Here is a 27,336-nt window from a genome sequence, read left to right on the forward strand (position 1 = left end):
TAAATAGAGTACAAAGTCTGTGATGGATGAAATGGAACATCACAATTGCCACAAGGGCAGAATTTTGCAACACTCAGTGTGTGGGGGGCAGCAGTTTTGTCATGATTGCCACAAGGGCCGACCAATGAGTGCTCTGCACAGCCGCCTACTCCCAGAAACTGGAAGAATTACTTTTTCGCTAGGCCCAATTCCATTTGGAAATTTGTACATCTGTTTGAAAGATGCAGCGGCAGATCGGCATCAGTTACTGCTCAAGCTTTGTCCTTTTGTTTTCATTGTTACGGTGACTCAAGGTTGTTCTGATACAGAAATTATCTCCTTTGTTCGAAAATGTCATGGGTGATTAAACCTAAAACGGGCCTGCAGCCTACGGCTCCAGAGTCAAGTGCGGCTCAGTGTGGACCCAAATATGGCTCTTTACAAACGGAGGAGAGAAAAACCCCGACATTTTGGAGGGGTAGGTTGGATGCTAGAGTCACCAGAATGCATGGTAAAGGACAAGCAAAGATTGCTGTGTTCTTCTTAAAGATGCTGTGCAGAAAGGGAAATGACAGAGATGAACAGTTGCCAGTATTCCAAGTGTGAGTCACGCGCTGATTTATGCTCGCGTACTAAACAATCACGCTCCTATTAATTATTTACTGTGAGCCTTTGTGCTCCTCCACTTCCCAATAAAGGGCCCGCAAAGACCGTTGTTTGAATTGCAGAAACTTTATGGATTATTCATCAGCGTGCCAATTGTCAGTAATGTCCAATGGAAGGCTTTCAGTCAGGGGCTTTCTTAGACCGGCCTTTGTTAATCTCTTGCCGAGAACTTAGATGTTGGCTTTAGCTGTTTGATTGTAAAAAAGTTGCTGATCCCCCCCCTCCCCCAACTTGTTAGTTTGCTTGGCTCTTTCTTCAGTCCACTAGTTGGCAGTTGGTGCTTGCTTTAATTTCTTGTAATGCGTGCCAGGAATTAACGAGATGCTCTTTTTAATATGCGCCCTAGTCAAGCTTGAGAAGCCGAAGCAATTTTTGTGTGTGTCTCTGAGGAGCTAACTATGAAACAAGGAGCAGCCCCATCTGTTAGGCTGAATCTTGGAAATGGAAGAGCTCCGTCAAAATGCAATTTCGGCTGTCGCCACACTGAATGGTCCTTTAGGTCTTCCTCTTTAAAGCAGCAGTGGGTTTATAAGAATGAGAGTTGGGATAATGACTTTAAAGCATTTGGTGCTTTTCAGGATGGGTTGAAACGGTGATGATTAGAGGTGTCCAAGGACCAGCATAGTGTCCTACTTAGGGCGCTGGTCTAGGATCTCAGAAATTGAGGTTCGAATCCCCACTCTGCCATGTCCGTTTACGCACTGGAGGTTTCATGCCAGGCTGCAGGCTGGAGTATTAGTCATGGCAAGTTGCCCCACCACTTCCTGCACCCACACGGGGGAGTATTTGGCCCGGTGCATCTCATCCGCCCTCAATTTGTGCTCCTGCACGAGAGCTGGGGCAGGGAAGTTCCCAGTGCGTAAACGGTCCATGGCAGCTTGTTGGGTGACCTTGGGTCAGACACATACTCTCAGCCTGACCTACTTTACAGGGTTGTTGTGAGGATAACATGGAGAAGGGGAGAATAAATTAAGCCACTTAGGGACTCCACTGGGAAGAAAAGTGAAGTATAAATTGCCCTCCCCAGTGGGCTCAAGGCAGATTGCAACAAGATTAAAAATACAGTAATTGAATGTAACATTGGTTTTAAAAACTAGATTAAATTTTAAAATGCAATCAGTTCTATTATTTTAAAAATTCATGGCTGCCTAAGCAATTAAGAGAGAATACTGGGTGGAGCCATATGGCATGTTTGGAGAAGTGCCTGCGGGTGGACTTTTGAACCGGGGGTCGAGCATTTTCTTGATGTTATTTCTGCCTCATCCTTAGGAATATTTATACACGCACATTTGAGAGTCATTTTGTAGATTGAGCAGGCCATGTGACATAGTCCTGACAGTACTTGTACCACCCCAAAAAGGGACAAGGGAGATCAGTTGTTTGAAAGTTCATGCTCAGCTGAACACTTCAAGCAATTTTGAAATTGGCATTAGAAATTCTAGTATCAAGTGTAGCTGTCTGGGTATCCCAGGTTTACTTTAAGTTTGGAAACTGGATCTTGAAACCAAAACGTTGAAATAGGAGGGCAGCGATTCCTTTTCCCAAATATTTTGTTTCTGTTTTTGTGTTTAGATGCCTTCACGAGATGAGCTGCTAAGCCGCTTGATAGAATGTGACGTCATTATTTATAACATCACTGAAGATGAAAATCAGATTGAGGAGGCAACCTGGGCAGCTACAGGTTGGGACAGTTTCTTGGTTATCTAAAAGAGGCCTGGGGCATTTACATAAGCTAGCTGCCAAACTGGGGGAGTGGATGGCAGATTGATTTGCAGATTACCTGAGGTCAGCTTCAGACTGGGCCACAGATTCCTGGGATAGGCTTGGGGCAATCTCTTGTTTATGTTTGTTCTCTGCCAGGTATTGGTTATAGGATAATATATTTTGCTTATGTCATCTGTACACTTACACAAGCATTTGGTTGAGGTCCACCAGAATCAGTAACACCACTGAACCTCCCTCCTAGGAATCCATGGACCTGAAGCAAACCATGGACCTGTTACCCAAATTGCTGGGGAATCGTGAATATAGCAAGAGGCAGGGTAACACAGGATCTTTTACTACCAATTTTTACGGGGTCCTTTCCCTGGAAGAAACCCTTTTTAAATGAAGAAGACAAAAGCTTACACTCAGGGGATTTATTTGGGGAAAATATCAGGGTACATTCAAAACACACACAGAAGCAAATACATACACTAAGTTCTACAGGGGGACAAGTTACACTAAGTTCTACACGGGGACAAGCTCACTAAGTTCTACAGGGGGACAAGTTCAAGATACTGCCCCTTTCTTGGATCCAAGCAGCCCAGACACAGGGTTGCCGACATCAGGGAGTGGACAGGATGCCGGGTGTGGACAACACACACACACACAGACACAGACTGTGCACAAGGCTTGGTATATTGTTTGAAATTCCCAGGCCAACCCCAGGGACTGCCCACTGGGAGGTCCATGATTGTTGATTGGTCTCTGATAATATGAATACCTGATAGGTGGGTTTGAACTGTGAGGTCACTAGAGTGGGAAGTGTGGAGTAATCTCATCAAGTAGAACAATACCTTGGCTAGGTGTAAGTGTCAATAATGGCCCTGTCTTTGTTTTATCAGGAAGGACAGGGGGAAGACATTTGGGGATAAGAGGTGCTGCTAGGCAAAAATTATACTGGACAAGAGAGACAAAAGAAGTTGCAGTTAGTACCTGGAAGGGATATTCCTTTCCTGTAGATAGTCTTTGGCTGGGGGGGGGGGGGTGATTTAGATAACGTGCACATTTAGCTCAGTCAGTCGGGCAAGGAGGAAATGTAAGAAATCTAATGAAGCCCAAACAAGATGGAGACTTAGCCTGGCTTCGTAGGTTTCTTAAGGGGCCCTACTGACTCCATAGTCAGTCTCTGCCAGGCTGGTTTCTGTGTGTGCCAACCTGCTCAGAGTCCAGTCATGGGCTTCTGTGCATGAAGGTATCTCTGTGTGAGGCACCCTTCCATTATGGGCTACCTCTCGGGTAACAGACCTGTTCGATTGTTATTCTGTGAAACCGTTATTCCCTGTTGTTGTTATTCTTCTTCTTACCACTGCTGTATATTACTTGACACAAAACTGAGTTTGATGTATTGTTCTTTTTGTTCCATGTAAACTGCCCTGAGCGTCAGGGGAGGGCAGTATATAAATGCAATAAATAAATAAATAACAGTAACATTATCCACCTTCGTCACCTAACATTATATAACATGAATCTTCATTTGAAAGAAGTATAAAGCCTTTTCCACAGCATTATCCCAAGCAGAGTTATGCCCTTCTAAGCTAAGGAATGTAACTGCTTAGGATGGCCCCAGTGTTGTGATTGAAATTAAACCGGAAATTAATCTTGTTTACACTAACAAGTACACTGTAATCTGAATATGCAGCACTGCATGAAGAGTTGAAACAATTTGAAAAGCAGAAAGTGTTCATTTTGTTGTCCACCATCATGACCTGGGCACGAAGCAAGCCACTTGACCCGGTGAGTGACAAAAACAAGTGAGTAAACATGCCGCGAACATTAATTACATGACACAGTAAAGTAGCTTACCGATTTGCCTTGCTAAATCTTGGCAATACTGGGAAATCTCAGTTACAGTAATGGTTTGGAATCATTCCAAAATAGGGAGAAAAGCTGCCGAAGCCTCAAATTTTCTGTCTGCTTAAAACACACACACACACACACAAAGATATTTTCAGTTAACTAATGCTTAGGAGCCTCTTGTGGTGCAGAGTGGTAAGGCAGCAGACATGCAGTCTGCAAGCTCTTCCCATGAGGCTGGGAGTTCAATCCCAGCAGCCGGTTCAAGGTTGACTCAGCCTTCCATCCTTCCGAGGTCGGTAAAATGAGTCCCCAGCTTGCTGGGGGGTAAACGGTAATGACTGGGGAAGGGACTGGCAAACCACCCCATATTGAGTCTGCCATGAAAACGCTGGAGGGCGTCAACCCAAGGGTCAGACATGACTCGGTGCTTGCACAGGGGATACCTTTATGTTTAATGCTTAGATAAAAAGTCGAAAGATTTTAAACAACTGTAAAAAAAAGCCATATTGGCTGATTTCTCCTGGGGGCTGGAAATGGTGCCTCCTGGTCGGAAGGTAGCAATGAGTGGAGTGGAAGCTGGTGGGACTGGTGTCTAACAGAGATGAGCACAAACTGAAAAACATGGTTTGGTTTGTGGCGGGTTGAGTTGGCAAACCATCCTGAACGTATAAAGGCTAAACAAACCGGCTCGATTTGTGAGGTTTCTGATGTTGTAAGAAGCCTCCCCCTATCCCGTATGCTGGAGACACTACCCTTGCAACGGTCTTTGTCTGACACTCCTCTACCTGCCTTCTATGTTTGGTAAGGACTTGACTCAGGGGTCCTGAGTTACACCCTCCCAAAGAAGATGCCCCCAGAAAAGTGCTTTCTGGGAAAATGACAGGCTCAGGTTCAGGAGTCTCAGGAGTATACAGAATGGACCCTGTGGAAGATTTAGGGGAAGGTGGTATAGAAATATGATAAATAAAACTCACAGTGGACCTTCCCCTGATGCTCCCCTACAGGCTCTTCAAGTTATGTGCAGGTTGGATTTTTGCATTACAAAATATTAAAAGCCAGTCCTCTTTTTGCTTCAGATTTCAGAACACCTCAATGTGCTATTAGGATGAAAGCAGGTGGAAAGGATGCTTGTCAAGGGAGATGTCCCCCATCCCCAGGCACCAAACCCATCCTGCCAGACCACTGGAGCTCAGCCCTAGCAGGGTATCACCGGGGGTCTTGGAGCCTCTTCTTGATCTATTCCTGGGGCTCTCCAGAGAGGCAAAAGAGTTGTTAGCAGCACCCAGAGATGCCAGGAATTGCTAACATTCTTTGGAGGACTCTAGCCATCCCCTCCCCTCCCACATCCCATCTTCTCTTGCACCAGAGTCAACCCTCGTCCTGTCCGATTTTCATCGTCCAACATTCACAGCGATAAATACGTCTGCAAGGAAGCCTGATGACCCGGTCAGCCAGTGGGGGGCCCAGATGTTCCTCGCACTGGCCTCAACCAAAGACCTGGCAGAAGAGCTCCATCTTGCAGGCTCTGTGAAACTGAGAGAATTCTGTCAGGGCCCTCAGCTCCCCTGGGAGCTCATTCCACCAGGACTGAGAAGGCCTGGCTCTGGTCGATGCTAGGTGAACTTCCTTCAGGCTGAGAACGTCCAACAAATCATACCCACAGAGCATAATGCCCTGCGGGGGGCATAAGGACATAGGCAGTCCTGCAGATGTGGATGGCCTTAAAGGTCAGCACCAAAACCTTGAACCTGATCTGGGCTGCAATTGTCAACCAATGCAGCTGCCTCAGCAGAGACTGGATGTGAGTCCTCCAAGATGGATCCTAGCAGCTGCATTTTGCTCCAGCTGCAATTTTCAGGACAGGGACAAGAGTAGGCCCATGTAGAGCGAGTTATAGAAATCTAATCTGGAGGTGACCGTTACCTGGATAACCATAGCCAAGCAATTTGATGACAGGTAGGACACTAGTAAGAGCCTCTTGTGGCGCAGGGTGGTAAGGCAGCAGCATGCTGTCTGAAGCTCTGCCCATGAGGCTGGGAGTTCGATCCCAGCAGCCGGGTCAAGGTTGACTCAGCCTTCCATCCTTCCGAGGTTGGTAAAATGAGTACCCAGCTTGCTGGGGGGTAAACTGGCAAACCACCCCGTGTTGAGTCTGCCATGAAAACGCTAGAGGGCGTCACCCCAAGGGTCAGACATGACTCGGTGCTTGCACAGGGGGATACCTTTACCTTTTTTAGGGTACTAGTAACTTCACTTGGCATAGATGGAAAAACACTGTACATGCTACTCCCGTGACCTGGGCCTCCATAGAAAAGGAGGCATCCAGAATCATCCCCAGATTCCTGACCAAGGACAAGACGTTAAGTTGCACCCTAGCCAAGGTGGGAAGGCATGCTTCCTGATCTGCCACCTTCCTGCCCAGCCACAGCTCCTCCGTCTAGTTTCATGCAACTCTGCTTTAACCATCCAGCTACAGCTTTCAAACATCTGGCGAATGTATCTGGGGAGGAGGAGGGGAGTCCAAGCAGCCATCCAAGAGAAGATAGAGTTGGGTGTCATTCACATATTGGTGACATCCCAGCCTGTAACTCCAGACCAGCTGAGCCAGAGAGTGCATTAAGGTGTTAAGCAGTGCGGGGGAGAGAACTTCTCCCCGAGGTACTCCACAAGGGCAACCAACAGTGCCTGTTAAATTTGAGAGGGGTTCTACTGGTGTTTCCATGGCTGGATAATTCCACCCCCTGTTTTTCTTTGGAGTTTTGTCAAATGTTTAATTGAACAGAGACAGTCTTTCTGGAAATGTATCTGTTCATGAACTGACAGGAACAGTGCCAAAGTTCGTGGAATGTTCACACTTGTGTCCCTTCCACAAATATTGCTTCATAATTTATGAGAGATTTTAGTTTGTGAGCTGATTTGTGCCCATCCCTAGTTTCCAAATGCCTTATCCCTTTCCTCTCGCTGATGTTCCTGCAGCCCTGCCCTCCATCCCTCTGTCTCTTCTGAGCCATGGTTAAAGGAATGCTGTGTCCTAGACATGCACAGAAAGAAAGCCTTTAAGGGGCTGGGGAAGTTAAAGGAAAAGCTTAGTGCTACTCTTCTGAAGATGAAGTTTAGCTCTTCTCTTCTTCACCAGACTGACTGTATATGTAAGAGCGCATGTAGAAATGTCCCCCTCCCAAAAAGAAATACGGAGGGAACCAGCTCTCCATTAAAGTGTTGGAATCAGGCTTGTTCAGATTCCTTTAAAACCATAAATTGAGTAATTCCAAATATGACATTTTTAAAAAAATAGCTTGGTTTTTCCTCCTCTCCCAGGATGATCCAGAGATACCTTTCACAGAAGAAGACTATCGCCGAAGAAAACCTCACCCTAACTTTATGGAACATACCAATGCTGAAAAAGTTATTCTCAAACTTGGGAAAACCGTGAGTATAACCAGGGGAATCATCTATACAAAGAAGAGATGCAGCAACCCCTTCCTTTACGATTAACTGGAAACCGTTTATAGACTTCTTGCAGGAAAGAGGGGGGGAAATGACTTGTGGTTTTAGAGATTAAAGAAGAGAACTGCTGAAATAATTTGAATGCTAACGAAAGCGAGTAATGTGGATGTAAAATGATAAATCTGAATTAGTAAGTAATAATTTAGGACCTGGTCATGCCTGCTCTTTGTTCTTTCTTTTTTCTTTTTTTGTCTGTATTAAGACCCTTAATAAAATTATTTTTTAAAACAAGTGTGGGGGGAGAAAAGACACAATATATTTATACCAAACCATTATGATTGTGTGCCTCTTGCCACCTGGGGAGATGGCAAACTTATCTGCTTCAGTATGACTAGACCAGGTTTTTGATTGGCTGTGCCTGGCCTGGCATAGGGGAGCATAAAAAGAAGTAGCTGGAGCTATTCCTTTCAGAGACAGCACAGGGACTGCTGTTCAGAGTGAGAGAGAAACCATGTGCTTTGGATTCAGACAGTCCCGTTTCAGTTCTGAATGTGTCCTGTTAAGAAAGGGTATTAAAAGTGGAGAATGGATCTCTGCTGAAGATTCTGGAGATCCAAATTTGAATCCAGTGGCACCTTTAAGACCAACCGAGTTTTATTCAAGGTGTGAGCTTTCATGTGCATGCACACGTCCTCAGACAATGAAATAGGAATCATCTATAAGAGAGTAAAATAGGAGTAAATGAGTAAACAGCATCCTGAAGATATCCAACACATATGCGGCATAATGAAGATGTTTAGCACCATCAAATGCCCTACCTGAAAAACAAACTGAGTTCATCAGTCCTTTGGGTTCAGCTCCTGTTCACAGAACCGTAAGAGGGATAAAAACCTTAAGGTTAGTGATTAATGGCAGATGCTTTCCCAGTTGTGAAAGGAAGTAAGTAAAAGAGATCTGTTGCTAGCCCCATCAATCCCCACCCAAGATTCTGGAGAGCTTCAGCTAGTCCAAGTGGACAGTGTTGGGCTAGGACAGCTCTTTGAATTAAATAAACCCTGATGGCTATTGCTTCGTTGTCCTCCGTTGCTAATCTTGGTTCTGATTGCTATGATTTTACTGTTCCTTGTTGCTGATTTTTCTGCTTGACAACTACATCTGTGGTCGGCCTTTGTCGTCGTTTGTCCCTGTGTTAACATTTTAATTTTGATACCTATCTTTCGAGAGCCTCCGTGGGCATTCTTTGGAATGAAACGGTTATGAAACCTTGTCATTCATGATGGAACTGATATGGAATACACGATATGAAGCCGATTCCTATCTTCCGTTGAGTGTACCAGCATGCTGCGGCTTCCTTAAACAACATGCGTTTTCAGCTGCAGCTGACCACCATTAGATAACCCTCACCAATCTCTCACAGAATCTGAGAAATCCTACTATAATTTGCCGATGTGGATTCTTCATGAATATTTCTGTGGCCTGTAGCAATTGCCTGTGATAGGGAATGTGGGAGAAATCCTTCTTTGCTGAAAGACGGCTGTCCGGAGAGCCCACAGTATATTTTTGCCTGGCTAGGACTGGGTAGTTCTCAAGCTGAATATAATGGAGAAGATGTAGCCATCCTCTAGGGCAGGGGTAGTCAAACTACGGTCCTCCAGATGTCCATGGACTACAATTCCCATGAGCCCCTGCCAGCAAATGCTCATGGGAATTGTAGTCCATGGACATCTGGAGGGCCGCAGTTTGACTACCCCTGCTCTAGGGCAAGGAGTAGCCAAACTCTGGCAGAGGCTCATGGTAATTATTATTTCATTTTTTATCCCTAAATTTATAGCCCGCCACTCCCACAAGCAGCTCGTGACAGGATGCAACATAAAATCCAGTAAGACCCCATTATAATCCTCCTGTACATCAATCACAAATTCTGGCAGTGGCAAAAACTCTCTCCTTTGCCCTAGTCCAGAGCTGCCCCTGCCTCGAAAGTATGAGGATTAGCCAGATGGGGATGGACCACGATCTTTGTTGCCCTGGCTTCAACCAAAGACCTGGCGGATTAGCTCCGTCTTGCAACTGTGTGATAGCTCTGTCAGGGGCCTTAGCTCTTCCGGGAGCTCATTCCACCAGGCTGAGGCCAGGACCGAAAAGGCCCTGGCCTTGGTCGAGGTCAGGCAAACTTCCTCAGGCTGGGAATCTCCAGCAGATTAGCACCCGCAGAGCAAAGGGCCCTGTGGGGATCATATAGAGGCAATTGGTCTCTCAGGTATAGTCCATGGACATTGGGAGACCCACAGTTTGGCCACCCATGTTCTAAGGATCCTCCTTCCAGCTTTTCATCAACAGAAGAGCTCCATAGGTTAGCAGATAGCTTCAGACTAGGACATGGATGGAAATCCACTCCAGTGCTGGCCAGACACAAGGGGATGCTGTGTTTTTTTAAAGGGGGGGGGGGATTGGGGGAAGGTTCAAGTGTGCTTGGGATTCATGCTGTATTTGAGTCATCGTCTCCCCCCCCCCCCCTGTTTAAGGGTATGAAGGCTGGTGGCATTTTTCCAGCACAAGGGGCTTGTCAATTTCACCTGATTTGTGCTTGGCACTGTAGGGCAGGGGTAGTCAACCTGTGGTCCTCCAGATGTCCATGGACTACAATTCCCATGAGCCCCGGGCAGTATTTGCTGGCCAGGGCTCATGGGAATTGTAGTCCATGGACATCTGGAGGACCACAGGTTGACTACCCCTGCTGTAGGGGAAGGGGCTGTAGAAGAGGAAAGACATGTCAGTTTCCAGGTATTTAGTATCAAAAGAGGAGCATTTTAGATGGTGGAAGGAGGGCCATGTCTTGCAGCAGAGTGTAGATACGCACCCTCATCCAGCTCATCAAAAGCCACACTTCCAAACCTAGTCCAGCATTTGGTATCACTAAGTGTCCATTTCGTATCACACAGTGTCCAACCATTTCCTCTGTATCACACCAGTGTCCAACAAGAAGTTTTAGAACAGCCTTTCTCAACTTTTTTTTATCATTGACAAACTTCTAAAATAGTCTTCAGGCTTTGAAAAACTCCAGAAGTGGCGCGATTGTGAAGCATATGATTGAGAAGCATAGCGGTGGACACACCCTCCAGGCCCCTCATTGGCCATTTTGGATGGGGGCAGGTCGATATGGCCATACATATAAAAATTAACTCTCACCCGTTTGGGAAACCTTTCCAGCGCTGCCCAGAAACCCCAGCATTTCACAAAATCCTGGTTGAGAAAGCCTGGCATAGAGGCCAAGGCTCTCCTCTGCCGTTGCCTCCTGGTGTCCGGATTTAAGGATTAGTACCTCCTAATGTGGAGGTTCCTGATGAAATAGGAGCATTTTGTCTCTTCACAGAAAGATCTGTACTGACAGTTATCACAGAGAATCCAAAAGATTGTGAAAAGCAGCATTTAAACAGGTTGATGCCAAAGAGAGGGGATAAGAATGCAGCTCTTTTGGACCGTTTACGCACTGGGAACTTCACTGGCCCAGCTCCCGTGCAGGAGCACAAATTGAGGGCGAATGAGGCGCACCTGGCAAAATGCTACTCCATGTGGGTGCAGGAAGAGGTGGGGCAACCTGCCACAACTAAAACTCCAGCCTGCAGCCTGGCATGAAACCCCCAGTGCGTAAACGGTCTTGGAGAAGCATTGCTTAGCTTCACAGGAGCGACTGAGTGAGTGAGGGAATGCAGCCAATACCAAAGAGAAACGGGGCAGGCAAAAAGCACAACCAGGTGATCTTGCTTCACTGTCTAGCCCCCACCGCTCCTTCTTTAGTTTCAGGTTTGGAAAATGGCAATAAGAAGATACTTTGTAGGATAGTTGTAGAGATGAATAAAGTATGGAGCGTGATCTTTTTTTTTCTTTTTCCCCTTCCTGTTCTAGAACAAAAGCAAATTTGCTACCTATGTTGTCGCCTCGGGTGTTCAATATGGAATGGAGGAAAGAATTCTGCACTACTTTTTTAAGGTGACTTGGGCTGCCTGGACAGAATAGAAATACCACAGTAAGGGGTGGTGTCCAGACAACGCTAAACCCAATCTCTTCCTGATCTGCTGGCTTCCATTTTATCCACCCCACACCCCCACCAGAACATTTTACCCAAAGTAAAAGGGAAATGGCTGAGTGGCGTCCCTCTGGATGCTTCCCCCATCACTGCCATCCGGACAGAGTGATGGTCCTCATCTCTTCTTCCTCCAGGCCTTTAAAGGGCTCTTTCCCCTTTCCTCACTGAGGCATAATTTAATAGGGCTAGGGTTTAGGGCTGCAAGGGGACCCAGAGAAAACATTTGTGCAGCTATTAACAAGAAGAAGGGGAGCAGCAGACAATAGCAATGGTAGGATGTTGTTGTGGATGTTGTTACCACCTATAATACTTGCTGGTACCACCTGGAGCTGTGCCACGATGCTGCTGCCGCCATCCCTCATATCAAGGGTGTGTTTCTGTGTAGATGCAGCCTTGGATGAGTGTGTGTATACACGCACACATATATTTTATATATATTTAAAAATTGAATTTTAATATGTTAATATAATAAACCTGTGAGCATTTAGGTGTTTGGCTTTGTTGGAAACACACTGTTGTTGATGATGGAAGCCTGCTCTGATCCTGCAGGGCAAGTGTTAGGCAGTAAAACTGAATGGCTGTCTTTCCCTACGAGCGTAACTTTAGGATCAGAGCATAGGAGCCAGCTTCCAATTCAGAAAGCTGACCTATGATTGGATCCGTCTCTAAAATACCATTCGCAGGGCTACAGCGTTCCATTTGCCTGGCCACCATGGTTTTATTGTTTGGTCCCGGTGCCAGAAACAAGCATAGTGTGTCCTCCGTCCCCAGCAGCTGAGAAGGAGGGCAGGTGTCCCTTGTGCCAGTAGGAGGCGCTGAGTGCATTTAAGGCTGTCCTTAGGATTTGCAAAGAAGGGAGGCGAAAGCTGCAGCTAGTCTATGGCTGCCACTCCACCTCTCAAGATTCCCTCTCAGCCCTTGGGAGAGGGGCAGCTGGTTTGTTGTCCAGCAGGTCGGCAGCTGCGGCAGCTGCTGCATTCTCTGTGTTAAAAGTAGCAGACGTCGGTCAAAGAAAAGGTAGAAAGGAAGTGGAATAGGAGGGTGAAAGAGAAGAGGACCCTCCCATTGCATACTTGACGTGCTCAGTAACAAATGTTATAAACAGTGATGAAAGGGTGTAGAAGCAAGAAGGAAGCAAGAAGCACAGCTGTGGGTGGGGGAAGTAAGCTTTGGGAAACACTATTTGATTTGGGGTATGAAAGATTAAAGGGGGGGGGGTTAATGATTTGCATGATGCCCAGGGTTGTGGGTTCAAGGTTGGGAAGTACATGTAGATTTGGGGGGTGAAGGTAGAGTTTGGGGAGGATATGCCATGGGATCCATCTTTCAAAGCAGCCACTTTGTTCAGGAGAACTGATTTTGGTCATCTGAAGATCAATTGTCATGGCAGGGAATCCCCAGGTGCCACCTGGGGGGTTGGCAACCTTAGATTCCACACAGTGACCCTGCTGTGGAGGCTGAACTGGAACACGGGTCACCTCTGTGATAACAGGGCCTGCATCTTTAGCCTTTTAAAGGTGAACGATGATGGGTACAGCATAGAACAGAGACATGATCGACTAAAGGAAGAAAAACTGGACCTATAATGTTCCTGGCCATGGCTCCTGAGTTTATACCCCTGATGTATAATATAAGTCAGAAGCGGTGAGAAGCTTTGCGGTACGTTTTTTTGCCACGGCAGTGAAGACAGTAGATCTGTTTGTGCTTTTTCCAGGTATGCGCACAGAACTTTACAGAACTGTATAATGCAGAGCCTATAAAATGGGCCGTTAGCTTGACTCTTGCAGCTGATGAGCCAGGCCTCTTGAGGGACAGATTTCTCCAAAATCATACTGATGTTACAACTCCTCTAAACTCCTCTGCAATTGCTTCCAGCTGTCTTGGCTCGGTGAGATGCCTGCAATACCGTTTTTTGGTGATGGAAGAAATGTCGTCCCCACCATTCATATTCTTGACTTAGCCGCGTAAGTATGGCACCCCTTTAGCTATGTTTCGCCTCCAGGATGCCTCAGTATTTATTCATGTTCTCTCTAAGCATTGCAGAAATCCACTGCAAGCTCCTTCTTAAATAACAATTACAGTGGTACTTAGCCCAGATTTATGTCAACCAATCCAGGTTTCCCAGAAGTCTGGCCATTTCTTTATTTGAAAATGGCACTCCTTTTTTAGAAACAGTTTGGGAAGTGGATGTTGCCTGATAATAAAATGAGCCATCCTTGTCTTTCGTAAGAAAAAAGCTACATGAATTGTGGGGCTGATAGCCTTTCTGATTAAGTTCTGAGAAGTTCAGCGAGAGACCATGCCTACAGGAAACCACACGAACAGCATATTTTAAGCAAGATGAGGTCCCAGTTCTCTTTTTCATAACTTCTGGCCATGACCATGTCTTTGATGATGTTTTTAATGTCCCAGATGGGATGGTCCAGGCTGTCCTAATCTCATCAGATCTCAGAATTCTGGTTCCAGTGCAGACCTCTGTGCATATGTTGGGAGCTCTGCTTACTAAAACGCCCAATGCTGTGTTTGCTTTGGCCTTTATAGTCATTCTGGGCTCCAGAATCGTATATAAATCATACCAAAGACTCTGCATCAGATGCCCCCCCCCTCTCTCTGTCTTTCTGCCTGTATCTCTCTCTGTCTCTGTCTCTCTCTGTATGTCTCTTTCTCTGTCTCTCTCTCTTGTTTGCCTCACTGCAGAGTGTTGCAGAATATAGCAGACCACCGGCCAAGGGTTCATTACCTCGTCGCAGTGGATGAATCAATACTGATGCTGAATGAAATTGTCAAGGTAAAAGAGTTTGAGATTTCCATGGTCATGCCCCCAACCCCTGGGTTAATGTGACTGTAGCAGCAGGCTATGCATACCCACCCACAAGCCTAGAACAGTTGAAAGGGAATACTTCTTTACCCAAAGAGGAATTAACGCCTGGAATTCACTGCCACAGGAAGTGGAGGTGGACAAGGAAAGACAGCTTCAAGAGGGGACTGGATAAACATATGGAGCAGTGGTCCATCAGTGGCTATTAGCCACAAAGTATAGATGGGACACTCTGTCTAGGGCAGTGGTGCTCTGTATTCTTGGTGTCTGGGGGCAGCAGTGGGAGGGCTTCTGGAGTGCTGGCCCTGCTGGTGGACTTCCTGATGGCACCTGGATTTGGGCCATTGTGTGACACGGTGTTGGACTGGATGTCCCTTTGTCTAATCCAACACAGTGTGCAGCAAACATTTGAATAAGACACCTTCAACTTTTTTAGCCATTGTTATCCAAATGAAAAATGTCCTTGTGGTCTTATTTGTTGTCTCTTTAGGTCTAAGAATCTACCTAAGACTTAGAAATATTAGGTGTAGAGCCAGTTTGGTGTAGTGGTTAGGAGTGCGGACTTCTAATCTGGTGAGCCGGGTTTGATTCCCCGCTCCTCCTCCACATGCAGCCAGATGGGTGACCATGGGCTCGCCACGGCACTGGGCAGTAGGGAGTGCGGACTGGGACTGGACTGGTGGGTTGAGAGGGAAGAGACGGGAATGTGCTGCCAATAGTGTACCTATTTTTATTCTATTTTGGGATTTTATTGTAAATATACTAGATTTAAAGCCCATTTTATTCCTAAACTAGTTTCAAAGCCCATTGTATGAGGAAATACAATGGGCGCTAGGCTGTCCCAATAGGGAGGCATGCCAGAAATGGCTGTCAACAAATGGAGGATGCAGACTTCTCTGACGTCCATCTGGGTGGTCAGCTCAGCCCCCAAAACAGCTTTTTAACATACTTGGCCAGGTCCTATGAAGGTCAGCAATCTGAGGCTGCAGATGGAGTGGAGAGGGTGGGAGAGTGAAAGTGTTACTCACAAAGCTGGTAGCTGTGCTCGTCGAGGAAATGTGCATTCGCGGCGTGCCACTCGCCGCCCCGGGCGCTGCTGCGACGCCACTTGCGGCGGGCGAGGGTCTGTTCGCGGTGGGCTCCTCGGCGACAGCGTTGAAGTGGGGCAGCTCGTCGGCAAGCCCAGCCAGGGGCTTAGCGAGCTTAGCTGCCGGAGGGGGGGGGGCAGGGCAGGGCGAGTGGTCCTTGGCAGGCGGGATCGAAGAGAAGAATGGTTAAAATGGCGGCGGAGATGGAAGGGAGATTCCCGCCTAGGCAGCAGAGACGGCGGCGGAGACGGAAGGGACAATCGCCTCTCGGCGGCGGAGATGGCGGCACAGACGGGACGGAGAGTCCCCCGTTGCTCTCAAGCGGCCTTCTATTTGGCTCGGCGAGTCGTCCCTGGGCTCCGCGCGGCTGCGGGGGCTCCCTCAGGCGGCAGCCTGACGCGGTGAGAGGCGCAAAGCGCCTCTTGCCGCGTCAGGCCGCTGCCCGAGGGAACTCCCGCAGCCACGCGGAGCCCAGGGACGACTCACCGAGCCAAATGGAAGGGAATTTGCTGGCAGGAGCTCATGGGAATTTTAGTCCATGAACATCTGGAGGACCACAGGTTGACTACCCCTGGCTCACAGAAGGCACTTTGGTGTAGCGAACAGTGGAGAAGATCCATCTCTGCTCATTCTGCTGGCTCTGTATTGGCTCCATCCTACTAGTTTTAGAGAAGGTGCCAGTTTTCTACAAAGAGTTGTGTTGTGTTGTGGTAGAGAGAGTTCTGTGCAAGGATTTATTATTATTTTTTCTTCAGTGTTCTGCGCCATTTTTGTTGGCACCTATCCGCTCCATCTTTGTCTCTTATTTTGATGGCCTTCTGTCTTTAAACAATTAATAAAGCATTTTCCCCTTTCTTTAATATGGTCGATCCATTGATGAGTGCCGAATTTAAAATGTGTGTCATGTTTTTCTTTCGCAGTGCATCAGCAGAAACCTTGGCCCAGGGAAAGTCCAGAAGGTTCCAAAAGAAAATGCTTTCCTAAGTAAAGATTTAACAGTAAGAATCGACTGTTCTATGATTCTAGTATGTTTTGTTTTTTAAAACATTTTCTGCTTGAGAAGGAAGGATGATCCAGCCAATGCCAACTGGCTGAGAGTCTCTAGTCCCAAAGAAGTGTGCTTGGCCTCAGAGCCAGGGTTTTTTCCGCCTGGTGGGATGAGCTCCCTGATCGAGCCTCCCTTCCTTCGTCCCCCTTGCCATCTCCTTAACTTATAACACCGATGGGCCAGAAAATTATTATGCCGACTGGGATTGTCCTTACAATTTAAAATTTTTATATTGACTTTAATATTTTGTTGTTTAATTTCTAATGAATCTGGAATTTTTACTCTGTTGTTTGCTGCTCCGAGATGGCCAGTCCGAGAGGGCGGTATACAAATTAATTAATTAATTAATTAATTAATTAATTAATTAGATAAATAGATAAATAAATAAATAAATAAATTTAAATAAATAAATTTAATTAAATAAATAAAATACCAGCTCCGAGCTGAAGATTCCTGGGTGGATTTCTGCCTCCGGCTAGGCATGTACCCAAGTTTTGCAAAATGCAGAACATGGACTAAGAAAAGCACCAGAATGAAACCCATCAGCAAAGCAGCATTCAGGGAGGGGTGTCTACAAAATAAAACCAAGACCAAAAGAAGCTAGAGCAGATCTTTGTGTGATCTTTTTTTTCCAGTCTTCTAGGGCAGGGGTAGTCAACCTGTGGTCCTCCAGATGTCCATGGACTACAATTCCCATGAGCCCCTGCCAGTGTTTGCTGACAGGGGCTAATGGGAATTGTAGTCCATGGACATCTGGAGGACCACAGGTTGGCTACCCCTGTTCTAGGAGATGCATGTGCTTCTTTGTCGCAGCTGGTGAGATACCAGTAGTTACCTGGATGTGTGGATTCTTTGCATTTAACTTTTTATCAGTGACAGGGTTTTTTTGTTCTCTGCCTCGTTTTGTTCTGTCTGTCTCATTCCTAGGGATCAATATAGTAATTGTCCATTTGATACAAACTAGGGAACCCGCTCTTACTTCGACCCTTGTTCTCTCTTTCAGCAACCGCAGTTGGACGAACTCCTTGTGAATCTGCGAATGGAAGCCGTGTTCTTGAAAGAGAATTTCAACATTAAGTGGGTTGCTCAGACTGGACTGGTGGAGAGTATTGATCAAGTGATTGCAGAGTACAAGAAAAGCCGAGGGTTACTGGTAAGTGTGGTCTATTCGTCATGCCTTTTTGGTTTGGAAATTTTGCAGAAATGCATTGGGGTGGGTCTAGCCATCATTTATGAGCCTCTTGTGGCACAGAATGGTAAGGCAGCAGACATGCTATCTGAAGCTCTGCCTATGAAGCTTGGGAGTACAATCCCAGCAGCCGGCTCAAGGTTGACTCAGCCTTCCATCCTTCCGAGGTCAGTAAAATGTGTACCCAACTTGCTGGGGGGTAAACAGTAATGACTGGGGAAGGCACTGGCAAACCACCCCGTATTGAGTCTGCCAAGAAAACTCTAGAGGGCGTCACCCCAAGGGTCAGACATGACCTGGTGTTTGCACAGGGGATACCTTTACCTTTAGCCATCATTTCCACTCATTTCCACTTCCCCCTCTATTGCAATGCCCTTCATGTATGGCTTTCCTCCTTGCATATCCCATCTTCCTCTGCCTAGCCATTTTGGTGTTGCAAGTAGATGGCTTTCCCCTTTCTTCACCTGCAGAAGAGACAGTTAGGTCCCAGTCATAGTGTCTGAGTAAGATTCGAGTGCAGTAGCACCTTTAAGACCACCAAGGTTTCCAGGGTGTAAGCTTTTGAGAATCAACTTTGATAGAGGAAAACTATGGCTGCCCACCTGCCAGTACACTGCTTATGAAACTGAGACCTGTTTTCTGCTCAATATTTACAAATTGATGGAATGCGTAATACACATTGCGCCCACCTTATCTAGCCATGGAACAGGCATCATAAGAGAAAGTGTCTGCCATTAGTTACTAACCCTGACATTTTTATTTCCCCAATGTTTTTGTGAACTGCAATTGAACCCAAAGGACTGATTAGCTTTTCCAGCAAAGAACGGTCATACTGCATATTTAGGGTGTTGTGACACAGTTTACTAATTTGCTACTAATTTACTCTCTCCTTACATCTGTACTCTTTTGATCCCTGTTCCATTGTCTGAGGAAGTGTGCATGCACACGAAAGCTCACACCTTGAATAAATCTTTCTTGGTCTCAAAAGTGCCATTGGACTCACATTTTGTTGTGCTACTTCAGACCAACACGGCTACCTACTTGAATCTGATACAGCCGTAATTTTTGCTGCTAGTCCTGAACCTCCCCCTGCTGCTGCCAAAATCCATTTTAAAAAATCCTTTTTTTTCCAGCCAGTCAAAATATGTATACTCGGTCCTCCAGGAGCAGGGAAAACATCCATTGCGGAAAAGCTGTGCAAACACTACAAGCTGCACCACATTAAAATAAAGGATGTGATCACCAAAGCCATTGAAAACCTGGTAAGGAGGTCGCTGTCGTGGGCTGATGGTTTACGTGTGGAGCAATTTAAGGAGCTGTTAGGGAAGAAGGGTTTGCAGGTCAAAATGGCTAGCGGTGTTTGCAATCAAAAATGAAGATGTTTCCAGTGTGTCACAAGTCTCCAGATTGCACTTCTTATTATCAGAGGTTTGAAGGAATCCCTTCCCTCCGCAAATGGCTATACAGTATTCGGCGGTACAGTTGGAGAAATAGACTGAAATCTTTACAGATCTGTTGCCAAATGCCAAACTATATAAAGGTGCTGCAGTCAACATAGGCCTTCAACCACTTTATAGATTTAGATAGATGGAAAGTAGCATGATATATAGCCGGGGTGGCCAAACCTGTAGCTCTCCAGATGTCCATGGACTACAATTACCATGAACCCCTGTCAGCATGGTTATGGCAGGAGCCTATGGTAATTGTATGGTAATTTGGAGAACCACAGTCTGACCTCCCCTCATATATAGCAATCCAAGTTTTCCAATCAGTCCACATAAGTTCATGGCCACCAATCTACTCAAAGTCAAGGCACAGTTAAGACCCATCTGTTTCAGTGGGAGAAAAAGTGCTAGACTTCAGCTGGATCGTATCACAAATGTCAAACTAAATTCATGGGGATTGCTGTTGGGATTTGAGCATTCAAGTCGCTCCAACGTGGAGGGAAAGTGCAGTGGGTTAAATTCCAAAGAGATTCTTGCTGGCATAATTACACTGATTCCAGTGGAATGGGGGATCTTCAGAAGAAGAGTTGGTTCTTATATGCCACTTTACTCTCCCCAAAGAAGTCTCAAAGCTCCTTACATTCCCCTTCCCTTTCCTCTCCCCACAGCAGACACACTGTGAGGGAGGTGAGGCTGAGAGAGTCCTGATATTGCTGCTCGGTTGGAACAGCTTTATAAGTGCTGTGGCGAGCCCAAAGTCACCCAGCTGGTTGCATGTGGGGGAGCACGGAATCAAACCCAGCTCACCAGATTAGAAGTCTGCACTGGCTCTTTACTGATTACCCCTCCCCGACCCACTCCCCGACTCCGGTGCTGTTTGTGAAGATCTGACCACATGACAGAATTTGAAGGGAGACAATGGACTGCAGCTGGAGGAAGGGAAATGGTATTCTGTGGGCTTTACTCTGCTTGCAAGACTTTGGATCCATCCCAGTAACCATAAGCACAAAATAACTGACATGCAATAATGCCAACACACAGATACAGAGTTAAACGTTATCAGAATTTAGTTTAAAACACTAAATAGCAAAGCTAGTCAATATAAATGCAAACTGTTTTCCCTTATGGGCTGAGAGCACAGTCAATTGATAGCGCGTTCTACTTTTGGGACTGAATCTTGAAGGAAGTTGAATGTCAGACTGTCTATGAGAAGAAAGGGGCTTCCTTGTTCTGGGAGCTAGTACAGCTTACAGCTAAGAGAGCTGCGATCCAGAAGATGCATGAAAGTGGCAAGCCAAATAATTTCCAGATTTGCAGTCATATCCAGACTATGACCAGTGAATATTTCTCTACTGTTCAAAAATCGTTAATTGGAATACTGCTGCTCCCATGAATTATTAAGGCATTTCCGCATTCTGCACATAGTTAAAAATAGTGTTATGCCAGCTGAGTGGCATAACGGTACATATAATCGCGCATCCTGGCCCCTCCTCACCTTTTTTACTGTGTCGCTCTTCTCTGCCGCCATTTCATGCTTCTCTCCCTCCACAAGTGCTGCTGGAAATAGCGGGAGAGAGCAACGCGATTTATACGCGACTCTCTTCCACGTGGCAATCAAGCCAGGCAGCCAATCCCCTTTATCCTTGCTTTAAAGGGCTCGTGATGGGCCAGGCGATCGCCCTCCCTGCCGCCGCCGGTCCGCAACCTGAAGAAGGTTGTGGACCACTGGTTTATGGAATCACAAGTCTTTTAAAAATAAATCCTGTTCCTGATTGGGGGGGGGAAGCTTAGAGAGGCATGCTTTGTGTTACAACTTTGGGGATTTTTTTTTTTTTGCCTTTGCCTGCACGATTGAACACCTATTCATTGCTCCAAGCAGTTCACATAAAAAAAAAAAACCTCCCGTGTCTGGGAGAAGGGAAAGGAGGCGAGTGCAAGGTCTGGACACTAGAGGCAGAGATAGCTCTTCTTCACCTCCATACATTTTTTTCCTGGCGGCCTGCTGGTGGCTCTCCAGTAGGTGGCGCTACATATGTTGGTGAAACCACTTTTTGGGATTCACCGACTAGCGCTTTAAAATGGAGAATGTGGCCGGCTATTTACCGCTCAGACGCTGCATGTTGGCGACGTCATGTGAAGGGGCAGGAATATAACGACAATGAAAGGTAAGTATCTCACTATTTTTAAAGGGTGCGGAAATCCCCTTCGTATTGTTATCCATCCATCTATTATATTTATATACCGCCCTCCCCTGAGGCTCAGGGTGGTTTACATGGAACTGGAGAGAGAAAAAACAGTACAGATAACACTTTCTCTCTCTCTCATAGGGCTTGAGGCGGTTTCTAACATATATTAAAATACATACATATATACTTTATTAATAACATTTACATTCTAAAAATTAGTCACTAAAACCCTATTATCTAGCTGGCAACTAATTTTAACTATCTAGCCACCTGTTCACCCCCCCCCCTCTGCCATGTTTTTCCTTTCCCGTCTCTTGAATATGTAGGTCCTTCAGTGTCACGGACAGGAGGGGAGTGGAGGAAGAACTTTAAGAATCAGGGGGAGGCCCTTTCACTAGATCCCCCAGTAGACCACAACTAGACCCAGTGGAAGAGTGCCCCCTGTAATAGTGCCGTCAGGGCCCTGATCACAGGCAGGAGCTTATTTCACCAGGTTGGAGCCAAGGCCTCTGGTCAAGGCCAGGTAGACGGTTTGTGGACCAGGGACTACCAATAGGTTTGCACCAGATGATCTATGTGCTATCGGGGGGACATATTGGGAGAGGCGGTCCCACAGATACCTAGGTCCCAGACTGTAGAGCTCTGAAGGTCAGTACCAACACCTTGGACTTGATCAGGAACTCTACAGGGAGCCCATGCAGCTGTTGAAGGGATGTGGACTATGTACTCTTCATGGGGTCCTTGTCATCTGTAATTTCTGGATCAGGGGTAGCCCCACTTCAAGTGAGTTACAGTAATCCAGCTTGGAGGCGACCATTGCATGGATCACTGTTGCAAGATCTTCCAGGACACTATTAACTTCACCTGGCACAGACAGAAGAATGCCTGGCGAGCTCCCTTTGTGATCTGAGCCTCCACTGAAAGGGAGGCATTAAGGATCACCCCCAAATTTCTGACTGTGTGTGAAGTTGTCAATTGCACACCATTCTAGGCAGGGGACACGTGCTTCATCTCCTGGCCCTTTCTTCCCCAGCCATAGGACCACTGTCACCGTGGTGTTGAGTTTCAGGCTACTTGGTCAGAGCCATCCAGTCATGACCTCCAGACCCCCGACCAACGTAACTGGCGGTGTATCCAGCTGGCTGTCCATCATTAGACAGAGCTGAATGCCAGAAGTATACTTAAAGTTGGGTGCTGGAGTCTCCTGTCACAGCACTTGGAAGGGAGTGGAAAGGGTTGAAAAATTCTCGAAGCCTCCCTTTTCAGAGTCAGAACTTTTGAGCAGTTTGGTTTGCGGGGACTGCTTTATGGAGTCCTCCACTTAAATCCACAGTTTCAGGCAGTCAGGTCAGAGACTGGAAGATTGCTGAAGAAAGGGAACTCCTTTGCCTGGTTTATAGTTCAGTTCATAATGCTTTGATATAAGATCAAGCAAGGCATCATCCAGGAAATCCATGCTTAAGAACTCCCGGGGGGGGGGGGGTATAGGAGGCTGAAAGCAGTCCCTGTGAAGTTTGTTTGGGTCTGATCTGTCCCCCCCCCAGCCCCTCCAGATTGTATTTGTCCTATGGAGAGGGTAGGATTGAGACTGGACAACAGGTTGGAGGAAAATAGTAAAACCTCTTTATCCCTGTACTACAACTCCTGTTTCTGTTCCTCTGTGACCCACTCCCAGCTGCTTTGTTCAGAACTTTAAAAATATATTTTTTTTATTTGGCATTTCTTTTTGGTTCTCACTCCCAGGAGAAAATCATTGCCCCTAAAGAAATAGAATCCACTGAGGCAGAAGAGGAGGAGGAGGAAGAGGAAGAAGAAGGAGAAGAAGAAGAAGGAGATAATGTCGAAGACGCTCAGGAATTATTAGACGCGATTAAAGAAAACATGGAGCAAAATGGGGGTAAATCTTAAAAAAAAAAAAAAAACACCGATCCCCCCCCCTGATCAATTTGGTTTATTTTTCTCCACCCTCCCCTTTTCTCCCTGTACGTTAGCCACACCTCTTGGAGATGGGGAAGCAGCAACAGCTCTGGTTGTCCAGCCACTGCTAGAAACAGCTAGTCTGACTCACAACCACACAGAGGTTCTGGGCCCTTTAAGGAGCTTCTGCCTACCTATCCACCCTCTGGCAGCCTATTGGGAGCAGCAGGGAAAAGACGGATTAGTGTTGCCAGCTCAGGGTTGGGACATTCCTGGGGATTTTGCAAAGTGGAGGGTGGGATATGGCGAGGGGAGGGATTCTACTGGGCATATTGCGATAGAGACCCACTTCCAAAGTAGCAGTTTTCTCCAAGGGAACTGTTTTCTGTCATCTGGAGACCAGTTGTAATTTCAGGGCATCTCCAGCCACCATCTGGAGATTGGCAAGCCTAAGCTGGATACTGCACCTAGCAACAGCATAACCTTTATAAGGGAAAAGTAGGGATGCTAAACTCCAGGCCAGACCTGGAGATAGGGTTATTATTATAGGGGATCGCACAGCCTCTAACGCCTTCATTCTCCTTGCTGCTTTTATTTATTTGGTTGATTGGTTAATGAATTAATTATCAGATTTCCCAACCGCCGCTCCCAGGATAGCCAGCTTGCGGCGGTGTACAACATAATCATAAAATCAAATCACAATGAAATCATGGCATTTACAAACCCGACACCCCCCCCCCCCTATAAACCAGCAATACTCCTGAAAGGAGGAGTAAATATAGTCACCTCTTTGATGTCAAAGATGCTTGGTAGCATCTAGATGTTAAAAGATGAAACATTTGCAGGTGGGGCTGATAGATCTCCCTTGTCTGGCCTCAACCAAACACCAGGTGGAAGAGCTCCGTCTTATAGGCCCTGCGGAGCTGCAATAGCTCCGACAGGACCCTCAGCCCTTCCAGGAGCTCATTTATGATGTCCTTTTAGTGAGACTGGATTTGTGGGTTTTAGATGTCTGTCACTGTTATTAACTGCTGCTTTATTGGAGGCCCTGGCTGGTTTTGCCTGTTTTTTATGGCAGGTTTCAACATATTTAATGGCTGATTTGTTATTGCATTGTAATTATTAAAACTGATATTTGTTATTGTTTTAACTTTGTTGGCACTGCCTCAGGAGCTCTTTTGGGGTTAAGAGCACATGGTTTTCACTCCCAAATGAAGAAATTCATGCATCAGCATTAAAATAGAAACCAACTTAAACTTTTATTTATTTACTTTATTATTAGCAGTAAAGCCCGCTGTAAAAAAAATACAGCGGGCCCTAGGGGCCTGGGGAGTGTTTTTCCTCCCCCCCCCCCCGATGTAGCAAAACACTACCCAGGCCCCGGGGAAGGCGATCCGTGGCTCGCAGAGCCACGGATCGCCCTCCCCGGGACCTGGGGAGCGTTTTGGCTCCCTCCCCAACTTGGAAAAACGCTTCCCAGGTCCCGGGGAGGGTGCTGGGCGGCTCAGCGAGCCAGCCAGCGGCCTCCCCGGGGTCTGGGGAGCCGTTCTCAGGGCAGGGGCCAGGGAGCCTACCTTCGCTCTTGGCGGCCAGCAGAGTAATGGCCGCCCTGGAGCGAAGGAAAGCTCTGGTGGGGGGTGGGGCGGGTTGGGAGGCGCTTTGCGCCTCCCAGTTGGTTGTTGGCCGGGCAAACCCTGCTTTGCTTCAAAGATCTGATGGGATTGGGCATGTCTGGGCTATCCAACTCAGGTTTTGTCCAGTCATTCTCTCTCAGACTGTCCTACTGCACAGGATTGTTGTGAAGATGAAAAAGAATATTTTCCATTTAGTCCACCTTGAGGCCTTGGAGGAAGGACAAAAATACAAATGAGATAAATTAAAAAATATTTACCCTGAAGGAAAATTTTGGTTACAATGTTTTTGTTTGAAGCTGAACTTATGGTATGTCTTAGAAAATTTGATTCTTTTATGCACCTGTTTTTGTTTTTAAAGCTGCAGAACTGTTATAGTTTCACTTTACAAAAGTGGGTGGGATGGGAAGAAGATATGTGTACACATTATAACAGGGTTAGTCAAACTGCGGCCCTCCAGATGTCCCTGGACTACAATTCCCATGAGCCCCTGCCAGCAAATGCTGTAAGGGGATCATGGGAATTGTAGTCCAGGGACATCTGGAGGGCCACAGTTTAACTAATCCTGCATTATAACAACGTCTGCCTTGCAAGCCTTCTGGGGAGAGATTTCATAAGGGCACGATGTGTGATACTTAAATGAAATCAGGCAGGGCTCCTGGCATTCCGGCATCTCTTCCAATATAGCACTTCTAAAGTATGATGGAATGGGAGAAAGAGTTTTCTATAGAGGTAGCGGAATTTGAAATATTTGTTCCTCGAGCACCTCATCTTCCCAATGCACACACAAAAGATTAATAGCGATTCCCTTTGAATGCAGGTCGTCTGGATGACAGCTATGTGATTAAGTTCATGAAGGAAATGCTGACGTCCATGCCGTGTAAGAATCAAGGGTATGTTTTGGATGGGTTTCCAAAGACCTATGAGCAGGCAAAGGATCTTTTTAATGGTAAGTGTTAATGCTCTGCTGAGTCAGTGATTAATCTGCAGGGGATAAAAATCTACGTGACTGCTACATCATTTCCTTAGACCGTTTGGCCAGGAGCAGTCTACGCTTTCACTGGAATTCTGTGATTTTCACTGGATTCTGTGATTTTTGTCTTTTCCCTCTTCTGTTCATGATTTGACTGAGATTTTCGGGGGGGGGGGTCTGACAGGGCAGGGAGAAGAAAGGGATATTTATCCTCTTGCTTGTTTTCTCTGTCTATCTCCCTCTGCATACAGATACAGTTACCCCCCCTTTTTTTTCTTTTTGTTACTTAGAAGTGGTAAAGGCAGTTTGAAGGGGGGCAACTTTCAGCTGGAAAGAAAGACAGAAAAAGTTTTCCTTCATACCAGTCACTCCCCTTTAAACTGATACTTTGAGTATTGGTTGGTTGTTTTTGTTTTTTAAGGTTGGAGAAGTCATCGTAAGCTACAGGTTACTTTGAGTATAACATGAAGGTTCCTTCTGGTAGAGAAAAGTGGCATATAAGAACCAACTCTTCTTCTTCTTCTTCATCGTAAGCTACAGGTTACTTTGAGTATAACATGAAGGTTCCTTCTGGTAGAGAAAAGTGGCATATAAGAACCAACTCTTCTTCTTCTTCAGTAACATCAGGGCTCTCTCAACCTCACCAACCTCACAGGGTGTCTGTGGTGGGGAGAGGAATGGGAAGGCGACTGTAAGCCACTTTGATACTCTTTCAGGCAGAGAAAAGCAGAATATAAGAACCAACTCTTCTTCTTCTTCTACTTCTACACTCTGACCCAGCGCTAAGTAGGACTTGTAGAGGCCTGCACAGCTCTCTCTGTTTGTCCTGGTTGAATACAGTAGTAGTAAGGTCCAATCATGAACATTCAAATGCGGACAATACAGTGATTGGCTCCTTGCCACATTTGACTATTTGTTATCTGGACACTGCACAAAAAGGAGAGTCTACTGCTCTTTTTCACTATATGCTTTGATCCTTTGTATTTGACAGTTTCTTTATGCATATCTAAGCCTGATCTTCAAAGAGGGCTGTTGCACTGAGATGCGTCTGGTCTTGGCCACTTGGTACCTGCTTGTTAATTGTCAAATTGATTTTACACGTGAGACTAATAGAAAGGCCTTTTTGTGTTTTTAGCCTTCGTTAAGAATTAATACATATATTTTCATCATATATTATAATATTTCTTATTTTTCAATGTGAAATGACACCTGGTTCCTTGAAATATTCACACAAGCTACTTCTCTCAAAGAAACAGGGTTTTGTTTTTGTTTTGTTTTGTTTCTTGCTATTGGCTGTCTCTGCA

The 27,336-nt window shown here is 46.2% G+C and overlaps 1 protein-coding gene across 1 annotated transcript in view; it reads left to right on the plus strand.

Moving 5' to 3' along the window:
* AK7 (adenylate kinase 7) overlaps positions 1-27,336 on the plus strand; it is a 46,694-nt gene that overhangs the window by 3,542 nt on the left and 15,816 nt on the right. Inside the window, exons 3-13 of the mRNA XM_077323620.1 lie at positions 2,218-2,326; positions 4,049-4,143; positions 7,525-7,635; positions 11,557-11,640; positions 13,613-13,701; positions 14,435-14,525; positions 16,564-16,641; positions 17,695-17,844; positions 19,014-19,142; positions 23,255-23,408; positions 25,880-26,008. Coding sequence (XP_077179735.1) covers positions 2,218-2,326; positions 4,049-4,143; positions 7,525-7,635; positions 11,557-11,640; positions 13,613-13,701; positions 14,435-14,525; positions 16,564-16,641; positions 17,695-17,844; positions 19,014-19,142; positions 23,255-23,408; positions 25,880-26,008 — 1,219 coding nt within the window. The remainder of the gene's footprint in view (positions 1-2,217; positions 2,327-4,048; positions 4,144-7,524; positions 7,636-11,556; positions 11,641-13,612; positions 13,702-14,434; positions 14,526-16,563; positions 16,642-17,694; positions 17,845-19,013; positions 19,143-23,254; positions 23,409-25,879; positions 26,009-27,336) is intronic.

This window comes from Paroedura picta, chromosome 2 (assembly GCF_049243985.1).
Source record: "Paroedura picta isolate Pp20150507F chromosome 2, Ppicta_v3.0, whole genome shotgun sequence".
NCBI lineage: Eukaryota > Metazoa > Chordata > Lepidosauria > Squamata > Gekkonidae > Paroedura > Paroedura picta.